This window comes from Macrotis lagotis, chromosome 4 (assembly GCF_037893015.1).
Source record: "Macrotis lagotis isolate mMagLag1 chromosome 4, bilby.v1.9.chrom.fasta, whole genome shotgun sequence".
In the NCBI taxonomy this organism is placed as follows: domain Eukaryota; kingdom Metazoa; phylum Chordata; class Mammalia; order Peramelemorphia; family Peramelidae; genus Macrotis; species Macrotis lagotis.
Genome location: NC_133661.1, coordinates 256,489,770 through 256,516,745, shown reverse-complemented (window position 1 = coordinate 256,516,745; position 26,976 = coordinate 256,489,770). Strand labels below are relative to the sequence as shown.

General features: G+C 37.3%; 1 protein-coding gene across 6 annotated transcripts in view; it reads left to right on the top strand.

Annotated features, from left to right (window-relative positions):
• Positions 1-26,542, top strand: part of LOC141522410 (deubiquitinase DESI2-like) — a 91,797-nt gene extending 65,255 nt beyond the window's left edge. For 5 of the 6 annotated variants that reach the window (XM_074235842.1, XM_074235841.1, XM_074235844.1 and 2 more), the window contains exons 2-6: positions 7,692-7,764; positions 9,745-9,838; positions 11,250-11,391; positions 23,991-24,180; positions 24,629-26,542. In XM_074235842.1, coding sequence (XP_074091943.1) covers positions 7,692-7,764; positions 9,745-9,838; positions 11,250-11,391; positions 23,991-24,180; positions 24,629-24,729 — 600 coding nt within the window. In that variant the 3' untranslated portion in view covers positions 24,730-26,542. Of the gene's footprint in view, positions 1-7,691; positions 7,765-9,744; positions 9,839-11,249; positions 11,392-23,990 lie in introns of all 6 variants that reach the window. The other variant, XM_074235846.1, reaches the window with a different exon arrangement.
• Positions 26,543-26,976: the final 434 nt, after the last annotated feature.

Here is a 26,976-nt window from a genome sequence, read left to right as displayed (position 1 = left end):
TATCCACCATGCTGCTTGAGGAACAGCTAGGTGATATGGTGGACTGGAGTCAAGAAGACTCATCTTTTTGAGTTCAAATATGGCCTTAGATACCTACTAGCTGTCTGACTCTGGACAAGTCACTAATCCTATTTGCCTCAGTTTCCTCCATTCCATTGTCTTTGCCAAGAAAACACCAAATGGGGTCATGAAAAGTCAGATATGACTGAAATGACTGAACAACAACAACAAATTCTTCCTCCCTCTACACAGCATTTTCCGGCTCAGGCGAATCCTTAGAGTTCACTTAGTATTTCTCTCCTCTCTGCCCTCAGTGTTATGTGACCATAGCAAGGTCCATCTGAGACGGGTTGGCATTTTATTTTATTTTTTTATTTTATTTTAGGTTTTTGCAAGGTAAATGGGATTAAGTGGCTTGCCCAAGGCCACACAGCTAGGTAATTATTAAGTGTCTGAGACTGAATTTGAACCCAGTTACTCCTGACTCCAAGGCCTGTGCTTTATCCACTAAGCCACCTAGCCGCCCCATGGGTTGGCATTTTAAACTGACTACTACAGCTTCATGCCCATTTTTTTCTTCCAGAGCTATGGGTAAGTTGCTCCCCCCCATCATCTGAGTGTTCCTTTTGCTTGGCTTTGCTTTGATGTCCTGCCTGGGGACGATGAGAGCAAGGAGGGGCAAGTGAGCCTGGGCCCACACCTGCCTGGTTTCCAGACTCCCTGCCCAGGACCTCCTTCAGTTTCCTGAATCTGCCAGCTGGCAAGACCTCTTGGTACTCCCCATGCTTCTCTTCTGCTACAAGCCTCCCCTGTGGAAAGTCTGCTTCTGGGTCAATGTTGGAGCAGGTGAACACCTTGAAGCTCTGTGGGGGAACTGGTCCATCTGTCACACTCCACCCCCCTCCACATTTGTCACTTGATTAGGCAGGATTTGCTGCTTTTAATTGAACTTGGTAAATCTGTTGTACTTGTAGATATCTCAGCCAACTTAATTCAGGCAACATTAATCTGCTTTCTCATTTTCCTCTCCCCATCTACCTCTTTTCTAAACTGTGGAGCCTGGATTTGTAACCTCTTTACCAATCCAAGACTGGTGAGAGCCTCATGTAATCTTTAAAATTGGTCTTTCTTTAGTCTCAGGCAGAAGGACTTCTTACATTTGCTAGGTGTGTGACCCTGGGCAAGGTACTTAATCCTGATTATCTCAAAAAAAAAAAGAGAAACTATAATAAAACTTCGTATAGAGTTTTTCCATTTCCTTTGATCTTTTTAGTATAAAGACCTAGTTGCTGGGTAAAAGAATATTCACAGTTTTATAACCCTTTGGACACAGTAAAAATTGTTCTCTAGAATTGGGTGGACCAGTATACAATTCTACCAAGGGTGCTATAGAGTCTATATTTTACCACATCCTCTCCCAAATATGTCATTTTTCCTTTTCTGTCATATAAATTAATCTGATAAGTGTGAGGTATTTTTCTAATTACTAATGATTTAGGGCATTTTTTGTTATGACTATAGATAGTTTTGATTTCTTTTTCTGAAAAAATGCCTATTCTCCTTTAGGCCACTCATCAATTGAAAAATGGCTCTTATTTTTATAAATTTGACTCAATTTTCTACATATTTGAGAAGTGAAGACTTTATCAGAGAAACTTGCTATAAAATTTTTTGATATTACTTCATTGTCCCAGTAACTTTTAGCAAAATATAGTTTCCCTGATTATCTCTTTTGATTAGATCTATTTTGGCTTTTGCTTTGTCTGAGATAATACTGCTATCCCTGCCCTTTTTTCTTTAACTTCAGTGATAAAACTTTCTATTTTCAAGTATGTCTCTTGTAAAGGTGTTTTTGGATTTTTGTTTCTAATTCTACTATCTACTTCTGTTTTATGGGTGATTTCAAGGTTAATAATACTTGATCTAGAGAGAGCTGAAATCTCAGACTTAGAGTAGTAGTCCTCTCCACAACTGTCAATCTGTCCCAATGAAGACAACTCAGTTCAATCGGTATTGACATCTGGCACAATGGTGGAGTTATGAGTTTTTCTATTTGACAATTAGTTGATAAACACTTATTAATTGCCAACTATGTTCCAGGAGCTATGCTAAGGATACATTGAGGTTATAAAGAAAAAGACAGTTCCTTTTCTCAAGGAGTTAGTTCACAGTCTGAGAAAGGAGACAAAGTAAAAACAACTTCATTCAAACAAGCTCTATACAGCACAGATTGAAGATAATCAACAGAGGGAAGGCAATAGAATTAAGGAGGATTGGGAGACATCCAGTAGAATGTAGGATTTAGCTGAGACTTGAAGAAAGCCAAGAGACAGAAATGAGGAGAGAGAGTTCTAGGTAAAGTAAGTATTTAATAGATGCTAGTTGTTTGGTCCCTTGACTCAGTCATGGAGAGACCTCAGAAGGAGCCACTGCAGTTATAAATGCTCTTATAACTCATGGTCTCAGGAAAGGGAAATCTTAAGACTCCAGGATAGGGAAAGGGTGTATTTTAAAAAATATCAATATTTTATTATTTTCCAATTATATACAGTAGTAGTTTCTACTTCTTATTTTTTGTACTGTTTTGAATTTTACAATTTTTCCTCCAATTTCCCTTCCCTCCTACCACCCCCTCACCACAGAAGGCAGTCAGATAGTCTTTACATTGTTTCCATGCTATACACTGATCAAATTGATTGTGTTGTGAGAGAAATCATATCCTTGAGGAAAAAATAAATTATAAGAGATAGCAAAACTATGGAGTACATAAGACAACTTTTTTTTTTTTAACTTGAAGGTAATAGTCTTTGGATTTTGTTGAAACTCCACGGTTCTTTCTTTGGATACAGATGGTATTCTCCAGTCACAGAAAGCCTAAAATTGTCCCTGATTATTACACTGAGGGAATGAGCAAGTCCCTTAAGGTTGATCATCAACAAAGGGTATGTTTCTTAAAATAATTCTAGTGTCGGGGCGGCTAGGTGGCATGGTGGATAGAGCACCGGCCTTGGAGTCAGGAGTACCTGGGTTCAAATCCGGTCTCAGACACTTAATGATTACCTAGCTGTGTGGCCTTGGGCAAGCCACTTAACCCCATTTGCCTTGCAAAAACCTAAAAAAATAATTCTAGTGTCTAGAGTTTAGGGAACCAGGCTATGAGTACTTGGGCAAGTTTGAGAGTCCTTGGACTCAACCATACAGAGAGAGACAGACACATAGACACAGACACATACAGACACACACACACACACACACACACACACACACACACACACAAACACACAGGCAGAGACAGAGAGAGAGAGACGGATGATGACAGAGATAGGCAGAGAACCAGGCAGAGAGAGACAGAGAGAGAGACTTGGAGAGATAAAGAGACAGAGAAACAGAGATAGACAAATAGAGAGACAGAGACACACAGAGAGAGACAGGGAAACCTGAACTATAGCATGTGAGGAAAAGATTATTGAGGGTTGCTGATGTGTCAGGGAATAAAGATCCATCCCAGAGCCTCAGGTTTTTTTTTTTTACATTGATAGTTTCTGTGCTGATGTGTTCAAATTTCATTAGTGTGTGTGTGTGTGTGTGTGTGTGAATATACCACTAACTGTTCCTGACAATGACAGATCATACCAATGTATAGCTAGTTCACCAGTCTTTTTTCAAAATTTTACCCCTTCCCTTGACAGTGCCCCAGTGGAGTTCATTGTAAAGGGAGTTCACCTTTGCTAGGCAAGTATGTGAAACTCTCCATCTTAGCCATCTGAAAATGGAGAGAGAGTTCAATTTCCATCTGAGGCTACTAATTATTTAACTAACTTTGCAAATGCAAATCCTCTGTGAGATTCCCCAAATCAGTGTAACTGGAAGCTGAGAGGAGCTATGCATCACCCCAATTGGACCAGGACCTCATCACAACTCATCAGAAGTTTGCCTAAACATAATCCAGTCTTCCTAAGTAGTTATTAGTCAGAGACCACATGCCCCCTCAATTTGGAAGTAGCCCTTCTAGGAGAGGTGATAAGATGAGCGCGATATTTCCTCACTATTTGGGAAGGTTCCTTTTTTTTCTCCTCACTCTCACTCCTACTATCTCCCATTAAGACTGGTTAACATTTTTATTTATTTATTTATTAATTCATTTAATTCATTCATTCACTTATTTATTTATTTTTATTAAAGTTATTATTTGAGTTTTACAATTTCCCCCCAATCTTACTCCCCCCTCCCCATGGAAAGCAATCTGTCAGTCTTTACTTTGTTTCCATGTTGTACCTTGATGCAAATTGGGTGTGATGAGAGAGAAATCATATCCTTAGAGAAGAGAAGTCTAAGAGGTAACAAGATCAGACAATAAGATACCTGTTTTTTTCTAAATTAAAGGGAATAGTCCTTGAACTTTGTTCAAACTCCACAGCTCCTTAACTGGATACAGATGGCACTCTCCTTTGCAGACAGCCCAAAATTGCTCCCTATTATTGCACTGATGGAATGAGCGAGTCCTTCAAGGTTGATCATCACTCCCATGTTGCTGTTAGTGTTCTGGTTCTGCTCATCTCACTCAGCATCAGTTCATGCAAATCCCTCCAGGCTTCCCTGAAATCCTGTCCCTCCTGGTTTCTAACAGAACAATAGTGTTCCATGACATACATATACCACAGTTTGCTAAGCCATTCCCCAATTGAAGGACATTTACTTGATTTCCAATTCTTTGCCACCACAAACAGGGCTGCTGTAAATATCTTTGTACAAGTAATGTTTTTACCCCTTTTCTTCATCTCTTTAGGATATAGACCCAGTAGTGGTATTGCTGGATCAAAGGGTATGCACATTTTTGTTGCCCTTTGGGCATAGTTCCAAATAGCTCTCCAGAAGGGTTGGATGAGTTCACAGCTCCACCAACAGTGTAATAGTGTCCCAGATTTCCCACAACCCTTCCAACAATGATCATTATCCTTTCTGGTCATATTGGCCAATCTGAGAGGTGTGAGGTGGTACCTCAGAGAAGCTTAATTTGCATTTCTCTAATAATTAATGATTTATAGCATTTTTTCATATGGCTATGAATTGCTTTGATCTCCTCATCTGTAAATTGCCTTTGCATATCCTTTGACCATTTGTCAATTGGGGAATGGCTTTTTGTTTTAAAAATATGACTCAGTTCTCTGTATATTTTAGAAATGAGTCCTTTGTCAGAATCATTAGTTGTAAAGATTGTTTCCCAATTTACTAGTTTTCTTTTGATCTTGGTTACAGTGGTTTTATCTGTGCAAAAGCTTTTTAATTTAATGGTTTACATTTTTTAAATGAGACTTCCAGTTTAGAGACTAAACTTAATTGCCCATAAGTCAGTCTCTGTCCCCAAGAGTTTCAGAACTTTTACTTGTGCTATTACTAAGTACATGAAACTGTTTTTCTGACTTTAAGGTACAGATCTTTTTTTTTAGTTTTTTTTTTACAAGGCAAATGGGATTAAGTGGCTTGCCCAAGGCCACTCAGCTAGGTAATTATTAAGTGTCTGAGACCGTATTTGAACCCAGGTATTCCTGACTCCAGGGCTGGTGCTTTATCCACTGAGCCACCTAGCTGCCCCTAAGGTACAGATCTTAAAGAACAAATAAGTGCCCTTTCACATTCATTTCCAATTGCTGCCAATTTGCTTTTGGTTTCCTTAAAGCTGGCAATTCATTTTTTCTAGGGTCATTAACAAGGCAGGAATGAATGCCAAAGAATATCTTTTTTTTCCTCTCTGTCAACTTCCTTGGAAACTTGGGGGCTAATCCAACTGTATTGTTTTTTATCTAGCTATACCTCTATCTAATCTATCATCTCTCAATTATCTATCTGGGTAAATTTTTTTTTCAAAAACATGTAAAGATAGTTTTCAACATTCATTTTTTTTATAAAATTTTGAGTTTCAAGTTTTTTTTCCTCCCCCATCCCCAAGGTGACAAGCAATCATTAGATTGGTTAAACATGCGCCATCGTGTAAACATTTTCCATGTTGTGAAAGAAGAAACAGAACAAAAGGGGAAAACCACAAAAACCCAAAAATTCACAAGAAAAGTGAAAAAATATGCTATGATCTGCAATCATACCCCATAGTTCTTTCTTTGGATGTGAATAGGATTTTCTATTATGTGTCTTTTGGAATTGTCTTAGATCATTGTATTGCTGAGTCAATTATAGTTGATTTTCCTTATATTGTTGCTGTTACTATGAACAATGTTCTCCTGATCTTGCACACTTCACTTGGCATTAATTCACATAAGTCTCTCCAGTTTTCTGAACTCTGCCTGCTCTCTATTTCTTATAGCAGAATAGTATTCCATTACATGCATTTACCATAGTTCGTTCAGTCATTTCCCAATTGATGGGCATCCCCTCAATTTCCAGTTTGATGGCCCCTTCTTGATCCCATGGAGAGAACTTGATATATGTGGCTAAAAGTACCAATCTCTTATATTAGGCCACCAATCAGATGGAGGTACTCTTCTCCTTCCCCACGAGTCACAAGATCATTTCATATCACTTTTATTTGCTATTCCAAATGTTTAGGGCCATGTGATTCTGGTGGTTCAGGCTAGGAATTAGAATAAAATAGACACTTTTCCATCATATATATATATTTTTTATATCATATATTTTTAACAAATTAAGTTTATTCAACAATAGCCTGAAAGTGATATTCAGCAAGGATAAAATGTTGGTTGGATGCAACTCAACTTGGTCTCATTACCTTAAATCCCCATAGTGGCATGATTAGTCAGAAACACATCCTGACCCCTTTTCCATGTAATAGTGTTTAAAATTTTTTTTTTCTGTTTACTAATTGATAAAACACTTTAATCCTGTAAGGGATGGGAGCTACTTCCTTTTAAAAACTGTGTTCTCCAGTGTGAACAGCTATGTTGAAAAGAAAAGCTGTGAGTAATCATGCCTGTTAAAACAAAGTGTTTTTTGGTTCTATGAAATTGAAAGGATTTTGCAAGAATCAATATAATTATAATGAGCAGAGAAACAGTCAACCAAAAAAAATCTTTATAGTAAATTTCTTTGATAAAGGTCTGCTATGCAATGTATATAGGGATTTGATATAAATATATAAGAATAAGAACACATTAGTGAATTTGTTTAACTTGATTAGGGCTTTTATTTTAGGGTGGGAGATGAGAATTAGGTCGGAATAGGTGAGCTAGTGATAATGAAGCAAGTTAAGTTCATAATGAATATATATTTTAAAATAATTTATTTAATAGGATAGGTTCCAGGATTTAAGAATTGAAAAAGACTTCTGACATTTTCTTATTTTACAAATCAATAAGATGTGAATTTAGGAAGTAAAATAATTTGGCTAAATTCATACATCTAGATAGTGCCTAAACTGGACATAGTCAAATTTCTCAACTCTCATTCCAGTGCTCCTTTGTCTGACTTATCTTCTGAAGTGACACAGTGTTAATGTATTGATTATTGATATGAAAAATTCTATAATTCCTAAATGCTTTAGATCGCTCCAGTTACTTTAATCTGACTCTGTATATGACTGCCTATCCTTGGCCGAGAGCTCTACTTAGGACTTTGGCCATCTATGGGCTGGAATTTTTTCTGGAATGGGCTCAAGAACTGTGAAACAAGAGCTTTCCTGGGATTGGGACTGCACTTCTAATGCTCTTTTCTTCTTCCTACAGTATTGGATCAATGAGTACACCTCCACTCTGGGGATTGGTGTGTTCCATTCAGGCATCGAGATTTACGGACGAGGTAGAACCCTCTAAACAGTTTACTGGGGGTGGGGTGAGGTGGGGTGGTATTGCTTTAATTTTGGGTTTTTCCATGTGGAATTTTAGGTCTAATCCCATGAGGAGAAGGTATGACAAAGTTGTGAGTTAACACACAGGTTATTGGGAAATGCAGAAGATAAGGACTAGAAGAAGTTAATAAAATCTAAAATACTCTTGGCAACTTTTAACCTGAGAAATGAAACTGATGGGGATGGTGGACAGGGAAGCAGCATGGGGAGTTCTTGAATAGGCTCATTTTTGTAGACTGTGGTCAGATGCAAGTATGTCTCCTAGCCAGAATGAGACAATGACCCCAAAGTTTTCATGATGCCAAACTTCTAGGTAGATGGTGCAGTGACTCAGACCACCACAGCATTCTGGAAAAGTATTCAAAGAGCAGACCCCTTAGAGACCTCTAGGCAGATTATAGGATGATAGATTTAGAAGTGGTAGAGACTTTAATGCTTATTGAGTATATCCCTAGCTTCCTCATTTTACAGACTTATAATCTTCTTGCAAAAAAATCCAATGTAATTTCTTTTTAGAAATTATTATAGTTTTTTGAACAGAATGGAAATAAAAACCTCATTAAAAATGATAGTCACAAGAATTCAAAATCTGTGGTCTGACTAAATCAAGTTTTAAAATCTAAGAGTTGTTAAGGAGAATAGTTGCAAGCTGATTTGGTCACATCATTTGTTTAATTGGGTGTATAATTGTATTATTTGTTTTTAAATAAAAGTGTCTTTTACAAATAAGGAAATATAATTTAGTAAAATTATACCAAAGGGCAGCCAGGTAGTAAAGCAAATAGAACACTGGGCCTGGAGTTGGAAAGATCCGAGTTCAAATCCAGACACTTACTAGCTGTGTGACCCTAGGCAAGTCACTTACCCCTTATTTGCCTCAGTTCCTCACATGTAAAATGGAGAAGGAAATGACAAATCTCTCTAGCATCTTTGCCAAGAAAACTCTATGTATAACATCCATAGGTCATGTAGAGTCAGACATAACTGAACAATAACACATTTCTATATTGCAAGAAAATCTTTAACTTGATATATGTGACTAAAAGAACTAGTCTCTTATATTAGGCCACCGAATCAGTTGTGGTTTGTTAAAAGGAGTGAAAAAGAGTAAGCTGCACACTGAAGCTCTGGTATGTAATACCTCAAATTTATATGATCCCTACACATTTGAAATGAAGGAATGCTCATGTTTTAGTAGTCGAATCATACTTTGAGATGTTCTGTTTCCATTGTGGTATCATTTCTTATGAGGTCAAAAGAGGTTTAATGATTTGTATGAGTTCATATCAGTAGAAAGTGGCAAAACTGGGAAACCAGTAATATACACTGCCTCTTGTTCTTCATTTGAACACATTTGGGGGATAGGTAGATGGATTCCTATTCATGGTGAACTTCCTACATGTTAGGGGAAAACTTTGAGTTAGACCCAAGTTTTGGATTCAGAATTATTCATGATTTAGGCTATTCCTGGTAATAGAGAGGTGTGTTCTGGGAAGGAAAACCTCTGTGAGAGAGTAGGGTCTGCCTGAAGAAATATCCAAGGAACTAGAATTACCTTTATAGTGTAGATGGGCCTCCCCTCCTTCTAGGAATAGTAAGAATCTCTGTATTCAAAAACCTTCATATCTCGTTCTCATTGAAAATATCCATTGTCTTCTCTGAAATGGATACTAAGTAGGGCCTGGGTTCAACTTTGGATACAGCTCAGCCAATATTGGAATGAAGAAGAAGAATATTGATGGAGATAGGAGGTTGGGAAGGTTGTGAGGGGCAGAAGATTATTGGGGAGAGAGATAGAATAGGAAGGTCCCAGAGGTAAAAGAAGAGGCTACTATCATGTCAATATGAGTCAAGAGGAACTTAATGGTCGTTTTCTCTGAGGTCTCTTCTCTGATTTACCTGACCTCATGATCTTTTCCTCCCTTGTCTAGAGTTTGCCTATGGTGGCCATCCTTATCCTTTCAGTGGGATCTTTGAGATTACACCTGGAAGTGCAGTGGAGCTGGGAGAAACCTTTAAATTCAAGTAAGGGCCCTTTTCTCCCCCAGTCCTTCCTCAACTCCTTTCCTAGACATCTTTTCCAGGAAGTTCCTTGTTTGAACTGTTAGTTCCCTCCCTCAAATGACTTAAACTCAAGGGTCTATCTCAGGGGACTTCTTCAATGGAGAAGATTATAAACATTATTCAGAGAATGCTGAGGTGGCAAACTGGTGACTTGGGGGTGTCAGGGGAAGTGTTCAATGCCATATAATTAGTGTATGAAAAGAAAGGAAGGAGAGAAGAAGACTTGACCCATGTCCTTAAAGTAGAAGAGTGATTGTGTATGCTTTACATGATGCCATTCAATGTCCAAAGTCATTCAGGGTCTCCAAGGTATTCTTCTGAAATGGAAAATAGGAGGAGCTTAGATGTCCAAAATTCAAATATGTTATGCTAGAAATAATAATGTTTTATGGCCTCTCATTGTTGCTAGTTCCATACTGGTAGATCCTAGGAGGATGGACAAGGAACCAGGTCAAAACCCTAGTTCCAGTCTCTATTCTCATTGCCCATCCCCGCTCAGGACAAATATGAGATTGGTTCTCTTTTGTATTCTTACTGTGGCCATTCTTCTCTCACAAGTCCCAAATGTATTGCTTTGATTCCCAAGTTCTGTCTCACATTTGCCAAACCTCTTCAGCCTCACAAGAACATAGTCATATCACCCAGGGTCACAAACTACTACTTAAGCTTGCATAGCATTTTACAATAAAACTTATTTTGTAAATATGATCTTATTTAATTCATATATATTCATATAGAGTATCAAGTAGCAAATCTATATTATTTAATATTATTTGCACTTTATAGAGGAGGAAACTGAGACTTAGAGAGGTTGTATCCAACCAAGGTCACATGTCTAGTTAAAGAGGAAGTTGGGACTCCAGTGGGTACTAATCAATATTTACCATCCCTGAATCTATTTTTTATATTTCAGATAAATATTTATTGATTGGTTTTTAAATACTCTGCTTCTCCTTCCTCCAACGGCAAGAACCTGTTTCTCCCCTATAGTCACTTTCATAATGTTGGAGAAGGGGGTGAGAGAAATCATAAAAGAGCACAGCTGCTTCTATTGTCTTCCCTCAGAACCAGTGTTTTGTGTTTATGTGTGTATGTATGTGTATGTGTGTTTGTGTGTGTGTGTGTGTGTGTATGTGTTCACACATATTGGAGGATCCATAGCTTTCCAAGTTGGGGGATGTACATTTAAGATTTTAGAATTTGGTCTGCTAAATAAGTAGAATGACAGTAGAACTCTTTTGGTGAATCAAGCTCCATTTTCCCATCTTGCTTCTCTCAGGCCTTTTGGTCAATGGGGTTGTCCCTACTGTCCATAAGGGGTTGACTATACACAGGTGGAGGCCTTCTCTCACCTTAGTATTTCCTGCCACAGAGAAGCCATAGCCCTGGGCACCACTGACTTCACAGAAGAAGATGTGGACAAGATCTTGGAGGAGCTGGGGAAAGAGTACAAAGGCAATGCCTACCACCTCATGCACAAGAACTGCAACCACTTCTCAGATGCCCTGGCAGAGGTAAGCTTCAGTGGGGACCTTGAGTGCATTCATTCTCTTGATTCCTAACCTAGAAGGGAAATCAGGAGATCTTGGTCTTGCCAAGTTGCTCTGCCAGCAACTGTGTGACTGTGTCTGAGTCACTACTTCTCTCTGGACTTCATTTATGAAATTGTAATGGGATTTTGGCACATGTTTAGGACTCCCCCCATCCCCGACAAAATGGTATCACCAACCTTGCATAGTCTAGATATATGCCAAACTCCCATAATAAAAGTAAATGGGGTTAAACTATATGGTCAGATTCAGCATGACATAGAGCAGGGTTAAGTTGGGATTTATGAATCTGTTTTTTAAAAAAATATATTTTGATAATTTTATTTCCATAGTATTGATTTCTTTTGTAATCTCATGTATTTAAGGACATTATTCTGAGAAGATATCCTCAGGTTTCATGGAACTCCCAAAGGGAGACATGATACTAAAAAATGAACAAGAAGAGAATAGTAGAGAGAATAATGATCAATCCCTGAGATCAATCCCTGCTTCTGAAATTCATGAGCTGTGTGACTTTGGGCAACTCACTTAATCTCTCAGTGATTTAGGGAACTTTCTAAATTGCAGATTAGTTGCTGATCTTCATGTTAGTTACAGTTTCCACATACAAGTTCCCTATATCAGTAGTTCACAAACTGTGAGTTTGGGAGTCCCTAAAGTCCTTTTAGGGGATCTTGAGGTCAAAACTGTATGATTATATATTGATAGATCTCATATAAATAAAAGCTCATGGATAGGGGTCCTCAATTACTTTAAAGAGAATTTCAGGGGGCAGCTAGGTGGCACAGTGCATAGAGCACCGGCCTTGGAGTCAGGAGTACCTGGGTTCAAATCCGGTCTCAGACACTTAATAATTACCTAGCTGTGTGGCCTTGGGCAAGCCACTTAACCCCATTGCCTTGAAAAAATCTAAAAAACAAAACAAAACAAAAAGAGAATTTCACCTCTGTTGGTGAAATAGTAGGTCTAGAGGAAAAAAAAATCTAAATAATTGCAATTCTAAATTCCATTACAATAACTATTGAGCCATTACCATGTTCAAGCATGGTAGAGATTTGGAGCCTGACTGCATCTCTAGGCACTGTCCAAGGTACCATGGAAGATTCAAAGGAATAGAAAAATCTAGAAATACAGTGTTGACACATAAAACAACTAAAGAAGAATTTTAAGGTACTGTAGGAACAAATGCATGGTAGCACATTGCGGGGTGGATTGATTTGAGGGAATGTCCCATGTATTCAGGATTTCTCCCATGTCTGGAATTATCTCTCTCACTCCTGTCTTCTCTTTCAGAAATGAAATAGATAATTATTAGGAGTAACATGAGCTTTTTATTGCTAAAGGCAGGGAGTTTGAATGGGTAGGGCATGGTAGGAGCCAGATGAGAAATCCTGAGCCTGTCTCAAATCTCTTTCCTGGCAGCAATTTTCTTCTTATCACAGTCTGCAGCAAATGTGAAATTAAATCTTGTCTTAGTGAGCTTTGCTCTTGTAACCACATTGCTCATCCTAGTTCACCTAAGGCAGTTGTTCTCAAGGGTAATGTTCTCAACATCTGCTGGTCCATGATGCTCCTCCTTGAACCCCATGGGCCAATTAAAAATGCAAGCCATGAGAAAATGTACTGATGATACTATTGTTGTTTTTTAAAAAGTCTGTTTTATCATTGAAAATTTGACTCTATAATGTAAAGTGCAGTGATGCCACATGTTGGGATGGAATTTGTGACAAAAAAAGAGACTGATCATTCTCTTTAGAGGTCAGAATCCCTTTAGGATTTTGGTCTAGCATTGAATGATGAGATTGGAAGTCATGGAACAATGGCCCTTAGTGAAGTGGAAGATGGAGAGTGAATTAGACCCCCCCCACCCCAAGCCAAAATTGATTTTTGTTGTTACCTTTTAGAATCCTTATTCAGGAACAGAAGTTGAGTACTTAATCCCTTTTAGGGAGCCACTTGTGTTTGGAGCTCATATGAAATGTTTCATTCTGTTTCTGTCTGCTTGTCCTATTAGATGAGTTCAGAATTCTACTTGGATTGTTCAGTGCATACTAGGGATACATTAGGATGTCCTATTTTTTTCAGGGAAGTTGGGAAAGTTTGGGGTTTCCTTTTCATTCAGGACTGTTTTGATATTTTACCTGAGAATTATATTTACTGTCAACTTTAATTTTCTAGTCTCTAAGGGGAGAGCTCCACATGTTTTGGGAGCATACTAGGGATTAGAATCTTCCCTGATAGAGAAGTTTTTTCTTCTCTTTTTCTGCTTTTTTTTCACAAATGTTTATTTGTTTGTATTTTTCTAGTTTTCAAATTTTTTTCCAATTATTTGGGTTGGGATGGGCCCTTATAAGAACTAGAGAGATTATAATCAATGATAAGCTTTGCAAAATGCAGTTTTTAAATTTTGAAAACTTTATATTTGGAGTGTTTTTAATCCTCAGACTCACCAGTAATGCTAGGCCTGGGGTCTCACAAAAGACTATTAATTTTGAAAATGTCTAAGAACTGTGCTGAATAGACTGGTAGCCTTTCCTTCTAATTTAGAAGACCATTAAGAACTTTACCTAGTTTACTGGAACTTTTTAGGACATGGCAAAGGAGATGACACTTGAAAGGATAATACTTGACTTCCCTTTTCTTCCACCATTGCCCAGCTTTCAGAGAACTTTTGAGAATTAAGGTTATGGACAACAGTTTCAATTGCACCACAGTGCCTTCACTTTCTCTCCTGTCTTCCACTTCTCAGTTCTTGCAATATGGGCTTCCAACTCACCTCTTGAATTGAAAATGATCTTTCTAGAGTTAACAATGATCTTTTAATTGCTAGATTTGATGGCCTTACCTTCAGTCTTCATCTTTAGTTATCACTCTGCAGCATTTGATTACCTTTTTCTGTGGATTATCTTTTCCTCCTGGATTTTCTTTTCTCTTTAACTTCTCATGAAACTGCTTTCTCAAGTTTTTCTCCTTACCTGTCTGACTGCTCCTTCTTTGCCTCCTTTGATGGAGTAAAGTCATCTGATTGATCAAATTATTCCCATTAAACATGTTTCTCTTTTCTCTCTCTCTATACTATTTTATCCATTCACATGGGTTCAATGTCATTTCTATACAGATAATTTCAATATAGAAAGATCTATATATATAGCCCAAGTCTCTCTCCTGAGATTCAGTTCTATAATGCCAACCATTATTGCACATCTCAAACTCTCACATCTCAAACTGGATAGAGTTATCTGTTTCTGAATCTATCTATATCTCTTTTTTCAGATGAAGAACATAGGCACTTCTTCATATTATAGTTTCTGGAGTTCAAATATAAAAGTTGATCTTAATCCAAATTACATCTCATCTTATTTAGAGTTAACCCAGGATTCTAGAATGTGAAGTTAGCTGACTTAGTCAACCACTGCTGGCTATCTCTTCAGGTTTTTTGTCACCTGCATATTTGATTAGCTTGACAGCTATGCCTTTAACATTATTAAATTGTTAGGCATCCTAGAGGCCAACACAGATCCATGGAATGCTCAACTAAAGAATTCCTTTGAAGATGACATTAAGTCTTTTGGTTTGGCAATTCAATCACTTCTTAAACCACTGAAAAGTATACACACTCTTCTAACTGCCCTCTTTTCACAAGGACCAATTGAATACTTTGTCAATTGATTTACTTAAAATTTAGGTAAGTCATTTCTATGGTATTGACCTTACCCCCCAATCTAGGATCAGCTACCAGTTGTTCCAATAACCTGAATGTTGTTTATATTGGAGTCTTGTAACTGGAATGCAAGTGCTTTCTTATTTTCTCTTTACTTATTTTGAACTTCAACTTCTTATTAATAACAGCTAGCATTTATGCAGTGCTTTAAGATTTGAAAAACAATTATCTCATTCTGGTAGATGGTAGATGCCATTATTTTTTCTATGTCACAAATGAAGAAACTGAGGCAAGGAAATGTTAAATGAATTACTCGGGATCATACAAATAGTAAATGTTTGAGGCAAATTTGAATTCAGCTTTTCTTGACTCCAGGTCTAGTGTTTATCCATTATACCACCTCATTGCTTTAAGTCATTTTTTCCTTGTCCCTTTCAATCTGAATATAATTCTCCTTGACAGAGAAAATGGAAACAAAATAAGAATTGAACAGCCCTATCTTCTCTGTCACCAAGTGTCATTGTCCCATTCACCTTGAACAATAGTTTGTGAATTTACTATTTTCTTCAATATAGCGAAAATTTAAACCCATCCTTTTTGTTGTCCTTAGCTTCCCTTACCTCCTTTAGCTCAGCTACTGTCCATTCACCCTTGAGGAATAACTCTATATCTTTTCTTTGAACTTATTTCTTTTTTCCTTAATGTAGCTAAAAAATTAAAACCTATTTTTTTGTTGTTGTTGTCCATAGCTTTCCTCACCACCTCCAGTTGTCTGGACTTTAGTATTCTTGACTTGACATTATTCTTAATCTCAATTAACTTAATTCCAATTGCTTTGTTTTTATCAATTTTATCAAATTTCAATTGCTTTGTTTGGCCAATCAACTAGGAAGTGTGAGACACTTCCCTTAAAGGGAGTAATCCCACTTTCTATTTCTCTCTCCCCATGCATTGAGTAAATCATGTACCATGCTTCCCCCTCCCCACATCCATTACCAGTACTTGCTTTGACTTTAAATCTAAGTTGTTGGATATCATTTTATATTGTGTGTTTATTCACATGATTCACATTAGACATCATTCTCAAGAATTTTCCATTCTTCCTGAACTGGCTTCCTGAGTAGTATTGTTAGCTAAGGAATAATACTTAGACTTTCTCTGAAGCCTCCATATGGCAAGTCACTTTTCATTTAAAAAATTATTTTATTTTTAATTTATGGAATAAAATATATTTCTATAATATAGTATAATAAAAAGATGATTGTACATAAAAGTACAAATCTATTATGTACAACTTCTTTTAAACATATAATAAAATTATCATAAAATTTTTTCCCTTTTTTCATCCCTCTCCAATACTCCTTCCAGATAGCTATTGTTAAACACAAAGATATATATACATATATATATATATGCATCTATATGTATATATATATAGGTATGTGTAAAATTACTCTATACATAATTCTATTTACCAATTCTTTCTCTGGATGTAGATGGAGTTTTTCTTCATATATTCTATATTTTTAATTTGTATATTTATAATAGTCAAAATGACTAAGTCATTGTTAAAACAAGTTGCTTTTACTATACAAAATGTTCTCTAGGTTCTGCTCACTTTGCTCTTCATTTTTTTTCCCTCTATCACTAAACCCAAGAAGAAGTAGTTAAACCTCCCAAGATTTCCATCCCTTCTACTCTTATTACCAGTTCCTCATTTTTGGTGAGAAAAAGAATAATAATTCCCTTTGTTGGTCTTCCACCTTTTGAAAGATGAAAATATTGAGTCAAACCAAGAAAGTTTTATCCACTTGTCTTTTTGCAGAGAAAAAACTCCAGCAAAGATATTGATAATGGAAATCTTACATCTGTACTATTCCATCTCTCTGTTTAAGGCCTGTGATGTTATCTAAATTCATCTATTTCCTCATTCTGTATTTATGATCTGTATTTATGATCTGTAGTATATACTGCAGAAAAGAGGTATTTGCTTCTGCTTTTACTTCTTTTGTTTCCCCAAATTCTCTCTCCATGCTATTTTCCCATTCTGATTACTGGAATCTTCACAAACATATATTTCCTTAATTCTACTATTCCTATTCACTCCCCCTCTTCTTTTCCTTTTCTATTTGAACACAATTTAATTATTCCAGAGCCCTATTCCAGTCATGCAATTCATCCTACTAATTTACTCTGATATCCTGAGATCACCTATGTTCAGGAAAGGAACCAAAAAAAAGGAGTTTTTCAGAGGCTCAAGGACTGGGCTCAGGTTTCTCTAGGCAAGACCTTTGCAGGCTGGCATGATAGGGGAGGATGCCAGTCCCTCTCTTCCTTCCTATTCCAGGGAGAAGTTTGAAAAGCCCTGACATACTCAACATATGGGAAGAGAGAAAGAAAGAGAAGGTGGTATTTAAGAGCCTCCTAGTATTTCACTCTCCCTGGTTGGTTGGCCAAAACTTTTGATGCAGCTCTCCTTGCCAGAATCATGGAACCAAGGGACCAATAAAAGAAGCACTTACTTCATCATGCCCCAAATGCTGAGTGTTTAAATGCTGAGCCAGCCCATGTGGCTGACCAGAAGCAGTCAGGACAGTTTAGTAAAAGCTCCATATAATGTACTCCAGTCCAACCTCTACTAATGTTCAGTATTCCTTCTTCTCTTTCTCTTCCATGTCACATTCTTCCATCTTCTAACTTCTTGACATAGGTCAGGTTGTTTCTCCTCTCCAGATCCTTTCCTTGACCTCTTTTTCACATTTCTAATAGTATAATCTTGATTTGTGTTTATTAGGCAGATTTATAAAATATATTTTGCATTCAGAGTAATTTTGCACTTAGATGACTGATTAGGAAATGAGTTACATTTATGCATATAGTTACAGAGTTAAACTTTCTAATAATGGGCTGAAGGTTGTATTTCCAGATCTGAACTAGGAAAGATCCCTTTCTCCTTTATGGCTACAATTGTATGCTGCAGACGAAAGGACATCAGATAGCATAAGGGTATATTCAGTCACAGATGTTTATGAGAAATAATGTTAAATCTGGCAAATGGATTCTTAATTTACAATTTTAAATTCATTTTAACTTAAATACAAAATGAGAAAAGAAAAAACAGTTCCATGTACACAATAGAAAATGAGAGGATTCAATATAAAATGATAAATTTCCATTTCAAGAAAATCTATGTAATAAATACATTATTTTTAAAGCTACCCAGCTTTTCAGTGCTTCCTTCTAGGTTTTCTTTTGTTCACTGCTGTATACTTTTAGCCTGTGTAGCCTTGATTCATAAATATGAATATACACATGTATGTATATACACATATATATCTACATACATACATATCTACAAACATACACATATATATGTATATGTTAAACGATACTATGTTTATATCTATTTGTCAATTCTTTCTTTGGAGGTGGATAGCACCTACCTTTATAGGTCCAAGTCTTTTCAAATTTTTCTAAATCAACCAACTCATTTCTTATATCACAGTTATATATATACCATAACTTGTTTCTCCATTCCCTAGTTGAAGGGCAACTATCATTTTAGATAATCTGATATGTGTCAAGTGATATCTCAGAGTTGTTTTAAATGAATTCTTAAACAGAATATTTTATTTTATTTTATTTTATTTTTTTAGGGTTTTTTTGCAAGGCAAATGGGGTTAAGTGGCTTGCCCAAGGCCACACAGCTAAGTAATTATTAAGTGTCTGAGACCGGATTTGAACCCAGGTACTCCTGACTCCAGGGCTGGTGCTTTATCCACTCCGCCACCTAGCTGCCCCCTCTTAAACAGAATATAAACAAATAAACATGACTGAATGGAAATAAGGCCAGGGTTAGTTCTTCTCAAATGACTTTTTTTTTTTTCTCTCAGTCCTTCTACTATTAGAGTGTCTATAATTTAAAAAAAAAAGCACAGGGTCACTCATACATTTCAGCTGGATTTTTTTTTATTTTATTTTTTTACAAGGCAATGGGGTTAAGTGGTTTACCCAAGGCCACACAACTAGGTAATTATTAAGTGTCTGAGGTCAGATTTGAACTCAGGTGCTCCTGACTCCAGGGCCGGTGCTCTATCCACTGGGCCACCTAGCAGCCCCCACTCATACATTTCAATATCTCTCATGGTCCAAAGAAAGATGTGGCAGATATTGATTACTACCACCATTGTACTGCTGTGATGCCATAACTGCCAGCTTTTTCTTTTCCTTCCTCACAAACCTTCCAACATGAGTGAAAACCTCTGTTCCACTAGCTAAGAGTTGATCTCTCATTAGTTTCTTCTTTTCCAAAACTAGAAAGAACTCTGAGTAGTGTGTGTGTTCCATCAGCTCCTTGTCATGAGTTAATAATAGTAATAATAACTTAATACTAATCATAGCAGTATGGCAGCTTTTAATAATTTAAGGTAGTATTTGTGATTTCATTGTTATAATAGAATGGTGAGGAAATATTCTCTACCAATATAGACCTGCACCTGCTCTGCAACCTATAGTGTGTGGTTTTTTTATTGTTTTTTTGGAAGGCAATGGTGTTAAGTGGTTTACCCAAGGCCACACAACTAGGTAATTATTAAGTGTCTGAGGTCAGATTTGAACTCAGGTACTCCTGACTCCAGGGCCAGTGCTCTATCCACTACGCCACCTAGACACCCCACAACTTTAATGACTTGCTTAATGAGGAGCACTGAGAGGGTAAATATTTGACTTCTGTCACAATGCAATTACATGTCAGAGGAAAACTTCAATTCAGCTATTTTTGGCTTCAGAGTCTATTATATAGCATTTATAGTTTGTAAAGTGCAAAGTAATAATATTACTTAAAACTCAAATGCTTTTTTTTTTGAAAGGAAAACATTATTCTCCTTGATAACCTACTGAAAAGAGAGACATTCCTTGGAAAGATATTGGTTTGTCCTTTGATTTCCTTTATAATCCTTTATAATCCATATCCTCTGAACATAAATTTTAGTCGCTTGGGCTTTGCATATTCTAGGAAGGTCAGTGCAATTTTCTCTTTGCTTTCCATACTTGATAGAAGTGAGATTCCACAAACCTTGTCTTTATTGTTAGTTGCTCTCCAGGAGAATTGAAGGGAAAGCAACCTGTGAGGACTGTCATTCTCTTTTCTTACTTGGTTAATATCTTAACAAGCACTAACCTCCTATCTCCTTGTCTCACTAGTTGCTTGATTTTTCTTACCAACTTGTCTTAATTACCCCTCTTACCAATTTCTTTCTCTTTCTTGTGGAGTTTTCTTTCTCCTTCAAAAGAGACACGATCAAATCTCTTGCTAACTGTATCCTTGAATTATTGGTGTCATAACCCTATCAAAACAGGAAAATATTTCTCCCTTGAATGACTTTTCCTCAATGATCCTGCACTGATTTTCTGGATAGGACTTGTGTGGCTACCTGGTAAGAATCAAGTGAAGCCTGAAGCTTTAAAAATGAACCCCATCAGGGGAGGCTAGGTGGCACAGTGGATAGAGCACAGGCCCTGGATACAGGAGTACCTGAGTTCAAATCTGGCCTCAGACACTTAATAATTACCTAGGTGTGGCCTTGACCAAGCCACTTAACCCCATTTGCCTTGCAAAAACCTAAAAAAAAAATTGTAGACTATCAGTAAGTTGGGGGTTGAGATACATTTTTGGAAGAATACCATTCTATAGGCTCCTGAAGTCTTAGATTCCTGTTCAGTAAGGTTGACTCTGCACTTACTAGTTGTATAATTCTGAGAAACTCACTTAACCATGTTTGCCTCAACATCCTCATCTATAAAATGAGCTAGAGAAGAAAATGACAAATCACCAAGAAAGCCCTAAATGGGTCACAAAGAATCAGACACAACTGAAAAATGATTAAACAACAGTTGAAAGGCTGATCCTGAGGCAGTGTGACCTAACTTGAGGAGGTAAACTTTCCCTTCCCTCTTAGTACCTCTGTCCTAGCCTGAGATGGGATAGATCAGCTGTTGCTCAGTTTCCTAAATACTGTTTTCAGTTTGTTCCCTACTCAGTGAATGGTCCTCTTGAGACACTCACAGAAGTGAATCAGGGGAAAAGTCAGTAACATTTCTAGGCTGAAAGCCAGAAAACTGGACAAAATCCTAAACAGCTGCTGCCCCTGCTTCTTCCTAATCTGTGTAAATTCTTCAAACCTGAAATTCCAGGCTATTGTTTGCCTGGCAGCTGATTTCCTCCCTTTCTCTCTTTCTCCGCTTCCCTCATTTTCAAACTCCATTAAGCTTCCAGTCCTCTTTGAAGCACTGGATTCTCACAGAAACCTAGAAAGGTTAGTCAGGGACTCTGAGAAATGTCATAGATCAGCTCTCATTTCACAGATGAAGAGACTGGGACCTAGAGAGGTAAAGTAACATATCAAAGGTCACACAACTAATTAGTGAGAAGCCAAGACAAAAACTCAGGTCTCCTGGGTCCCAGTATACTCTTGTTTTTCAGTATAATGGGCAGTTCTGAGGCTGCTTCTTCAGAATCACTATTTTTTTTATGCCTTCTCATATATTAGCATAATGAGAGTATAACCAAATCCAAAAATCCTGTGCTTTTTTATACACTGGTTCTCTCATGTGATTTGCCAGACTGGCCTATATATTTTTTTATCATTATTAATGCAGTAATGATGGTATACTTCAATACTGCAAGATTCTGTGATTTCTCATCAATGTGGATGCTCCCTCAATCATAATCTCCTCTATGTAAATTAAGAAAGGAGTTTCTAATGACCCCTAAATAACTCCCTTACCTGGTGGCTCACTTTGTGGTGATTAACCTCTCCCAATTTAGCTAGGTTAGTTTTCAGGTAACAAATATCACAGACCTTAGTTTTTCATATATAAAATGGGGTGCTTTGAACTAGATGACCTCTAGTCTCCTTGAATGCTAAATCTGTGATTCTATGATCACTGGTCTCATCATATTCAAAGTTTTTCCTTGGTATGATTCACCAGAGCATTTACTCTTCAGGAATAAATCTTCTTGAACTTGGAGTCACCTCGATGCCATGATGGGGCACTGGAGGAAGATTTAGTGAAGGAATAAAAGTTTGAACTTTTATAGCTCTTTTAACTTTTCAAAGGAACTTTGTGTCTATTAGCTTCTTCCTAGCAGAGACTATTAGATAGTTTAGCACAAAGCACAGTTTCTTACATATAGTAGATGTTTAATTTGTTGAATGAGCTTTCTTTACAACTTTCATCTTGCCAAGCATAGTTCCTTACATGTATATTAAATAGACTTAAATGTTCATATCCTTTAACTCAGAGATTCCACTGCTATCCATATATCCCAGAGATGTCAATGAAAGAAAGGTCTCATACAAATCAAAATATTCATTGCAAATTTTGAAAACAAAGTTAATGCCCATCAATAGGAAAATGACTAAACAAAATTTTCTATATGATAAATGAAGAATGAGAAAATATGAACTGATGATCAAATAAGCAGAGCAAGAAAAACAATATTAAGTTACTGTAACAATATAAATGAAGAATAAAACAACAACAAGAAAACAAATGTGATAAAATTGTAGTTACTGTGTTTGACCCTAGAGAAAAATTATATAATAAACCTCCTTTTCTTCTTCACAGATCTAGAGAATTATGGCATCAATGTCAGAATGTTGTTATGTTAATTGGCTTTGCTGAACTACTTCCCTCCATACTCTTTCTTTTTAAAATCTTTGTTGCAAGGGATGAGGGAGGGATATAATGGAAAAATATATAAAAACAAATTCATAAAAATATGAGGGAAAAAAGGTTTGTGTATTAAAAAACCCCAACTTATATCCATATAGTGCTTCAAAGTTTACAAGATAACTTTTCTCACAACTGCTTAATGATGTGGTACAGATATTCTCATTTTGTAGCTAAGAAAACTGAATTTCTTTGAAGTATAAGATATATAGAAATATTTTCATAAGAGTAATTTTAATTCTCAACAAAATATCTAATTTTTACTCTACAATAGTGTTTACTAAGAAGCAATGATCTGATAAAAAAAAATTGATTAAAATCCACCATGTTTATTTCTTCCTCTCAGCATCTGAATAAGTTTATGTGGGCAAACAGATGGCTCCAGGGACCTTCTTTTTCTAATCTGAAATTGGGATTTATAGTTCCTATTATTTCCTTTGATCCTTTGATAATGGTAAACAAACTCACTTTCAAGCCTGTCCCTCTCTGCAGAAGCAGCTGTCTAGTGAAGAAGATCCTACCAAAAATTCAGTGGAATAGTAGATGAGTGTAACCATGCAGAGGTTTTGGCATTGAGATAGCAGAAATTTCTATCTGGACAGTTTGTCCTTCCAAGTAGTTCCACTAAGATCCTGAAGATAGCTAGTCCTGATGCTGGGAAGCAGAAGACTGAATAGGGCATCTAGCATTTTGATTCAAGTCATTTGTCCTACCCTGGCAGTCATCTAGGCAAAGCCAAGCCTAAAGGGGCTCCTGTTCTTTGTCTAGATGTGAGTGCCACTACAATAAAGGAAGGTGGGGAGGGAATGGAAAAACCTTTTAACCCAATTAAGACCCCAGTCTCCCTTTCCTTAGAGTACTTCCCAGGAACTTCATTGGGTTTTTCTGGGGGGAATTCTCAATGACTAAAAGTCATGCCTGGTGTCTCCCTTGGTGGAAATAGGGGACAATAATAAGTGTGTTGGATTTAGAGTTAGAAAACCTGAGTTTGAATTCTGACTTTTCCACATATAATGTGCAAGTCTTCCATATCTTCATTTATAAAAGAGGCAAAAGGAACAGGGATTTGAACTGGGGGTGGTGATGGTTTGTCTCTGGAAATCCTTGATGATATTCACTATGTAAAATTTGTATCAACCTTGTCCTTTTCTCTGTTTGTTCTTTCTAGATCCTGTGTGGTCGGGAGATACCTCGATGGGTGAACCGTTTGGCCTACTTCAGCTCATGCATCCCTTTTCTACAGAGCTGTCTCCCCAAGGAATGGCTAACCCCAGCGGCCCTGCAGACCCATATAGGCCTTGGTCTACGCAAAGAAGAGTCTGGCAGCACCGCAGACGAGGAGGTCCCCTCCACCTCCGGTACATCGAGGACCTGCAAACACACTCGTGTCTGAGCCGGGCCCTGGTGTCCTCATCCATCTTGCATATTCTTTTGTTTAGCCACTTGCCTCACTCTTCTAGTACCTTTGACTTCTTCTATCCCTCCTCATCCTCATCCTCCTTTTCCTTTTCCTATTCTCCTCCAAGGAGGCTGGGGTGCTCCTATCCTCTAGCGCTCTTACTGACAAGAAAACTGAACCACCTCACTGTTCCTTCAGGCCACTGAAACCTTGACAACAGAGCAGCACCAATGTTACATGTGTATGGATGGGGAAGGGCTCCCAAACTGTTAAACTCTGTGGGATGGAGAATTGGGGGATTGAGTTATCTTTGAGCTCCCCATCTCAGAAAAAATTGTTCTTATTCTATAGGGTTCCTGGATGATCCACCTTACCCCCTCTTTGACATAACTTTACTGTCCTTACAGGTGAGGAGAGAAAAGCTATTTGGGGCAATGTTTCCATCAGACCAGCAGCAGCTCCTCCCCTCCAAGCATTCTCCCAATTGGGGGAATCAAGGATTTTCTAAGGCATTTGAACAACAGGGTGACACTCTCCAGATTTTTCACTGGAGGATGTATGAATGTGTATGTATGTTTTAGGTGATGTTTTATATTTAAAAAAAATCACAGAACTTCACTAACAAAGACAGAGAGAGGTTTGTTTTGGGAGTGGAGGAGTAGAATTAGGATGGTGAAGGAGTAGGGTTTAAGCAAATGAATGAATTTGGTAGAGAAACCTTTAAAAATGAGACAAAAATTTCTGGGGTGTCTCTCCTTGAGTCCATGATATAGATTGTAAAGCAATTAAAGGTAGCACCTTTTCTCCTATTAGCTGACTTCGATAACTGACCCAATAGGAAAAATGAAGAACAGACAAGAGTTGTCTCTTCAGTTCTCCTTTCCCTGGTCTAAAGAAATATTCCTAAGAGCTCTAAGTGTGAGCCCAGAAGATCTGATTCAATGATAGGAAGGCAGGAAAGATGTGCTTCCAGTAACTTATCATAGCCCTTTGAGGCACCTTCTCAGATTTCTCCAGAGGTCTCTTTGCAAGAGATTAACTCCACACTTTTCAGTGGAGTGTGTGTTTATATTAGGTGATAAAATATTATGTGCTCATAGAATGTCATGACTGAAGAGACCTTAGCAAATAGTTCAATCTTAAAATTTTACAGATGATAGCAGCCCTTGTGAGATGAAATGACCTGTTTTTAGTCACGTGGCTAATTAACAATGACAGGACAAGAATCCAGCTCACTTACCTCTCAATCTGAAATGACCCCTCCATTCACCATAGGTTTAGAATGTAGAGTAGGAAGGATTTAGTCTTATCCTGAAGTTGAAACCATCTTGTGGTATGTGTATGTATGTGTGTGTGTATGTATGTATGTAAAGGGAAATGTAATGCCCATGCATGGATCAGGAGCAAAATAAAGCATTATGTGAACATGAATGGTTGTAAGCATGTGCAGCATGGGGAGTTTAGAAGAGTATCTGTTTATACATGCAGTGTTTGAGTGTGTATGTTTAGGTAGACACTAGCAAGGATTACTTTCAGAACAAGTACCTGTTTCTCTAGGAACTGCTGAGGTCAACATTCCTTCTCCTTTTTCAAAGTAAAGCAAATGGAAGGCTCTGGAAGCCTTTGACATTACATCATGCCTCTGTTGAAAATGAAAACAATGGTGCTTGGGAGATATGGAGAGTTAGTATTCAAGTCAATTACCATTTGACATGAGATATTTGGTCTCTAAATGTCTTTTAAGTGAGTTTAAACCACTGACAATATTATCTCTTGGGTGAAACTTAGGTACCATGAAAAATCCATTCACCTCTCCTAAGGACTTCATTCCTTAGTTAGGAGGGTTAGTTTTGGAATTCTTATGGTTTTAGTTTAAGAGGGGTGTGTGTGTGTGTGTGTGTGTGTGTGTGTGTGTGTGTGTCTTTGTATGTATGTCGTAAGTCAATTTCTTGCCTCCGTCATTCATTTCTCTTATCCACAATTTTTCACTGATGTGAATACACAATTTCTTTCTAATGTTGGTTCATCTAGTAAAACACAGGAAAAAAAAAACTCTAATTAAGAAACATTGGATCCACTTTTCTGACTCTTGACAAGAGAAATAGACTGGCATGGTATCCAGGTGGCACTTTCTGGGATTCTGTCAGATTGACTGATAGAAGTCATGGAAGTCATGAGTTTGTGATTAAAGAAAATTTTAAATGCCACAATGAGGAGAAATGCCATGGCTGAGCCAGGCTTTTTATTGTTTTCTCTAGAAATGGGAGTTAACCCAACCATAATTCAAACATTCGTAAAATAAATGAAAAATAAAACAAAAATGAATTGGAAACGTAGTCTTTGTTACTCACCATCATTTGCAGTGGAATTTCATGCATCACGCACTACTATGTTCCTTTTCATGCTCTTCTCAATTTGCTATCCAATCCCCCTGATAGCCAGAGGAAGCATTCACACACCAGGTAGCTGGCCTCTTTGCTCGAACAGAACTGATAGTGAGTTTTGCTAACACAAATCAGATCTATCCATAGAATCAGAACAAAACATTTGCTCAACATGGGCAATTTTATGGATAACCCAAACCTTACTTCTTTTTCATATTAAACTCTTTCTCTACATTGCCTCTTCACCCCAATTCTATACTCTATAGCTTTCTAAATTAAATATAGGACTTTATATCTGTTCCTATTAAATTTCACTTTGCTAGTTTGGACACATTGCTTTGCCTGTTAAGGTGCCTAGAAAACACATTTAA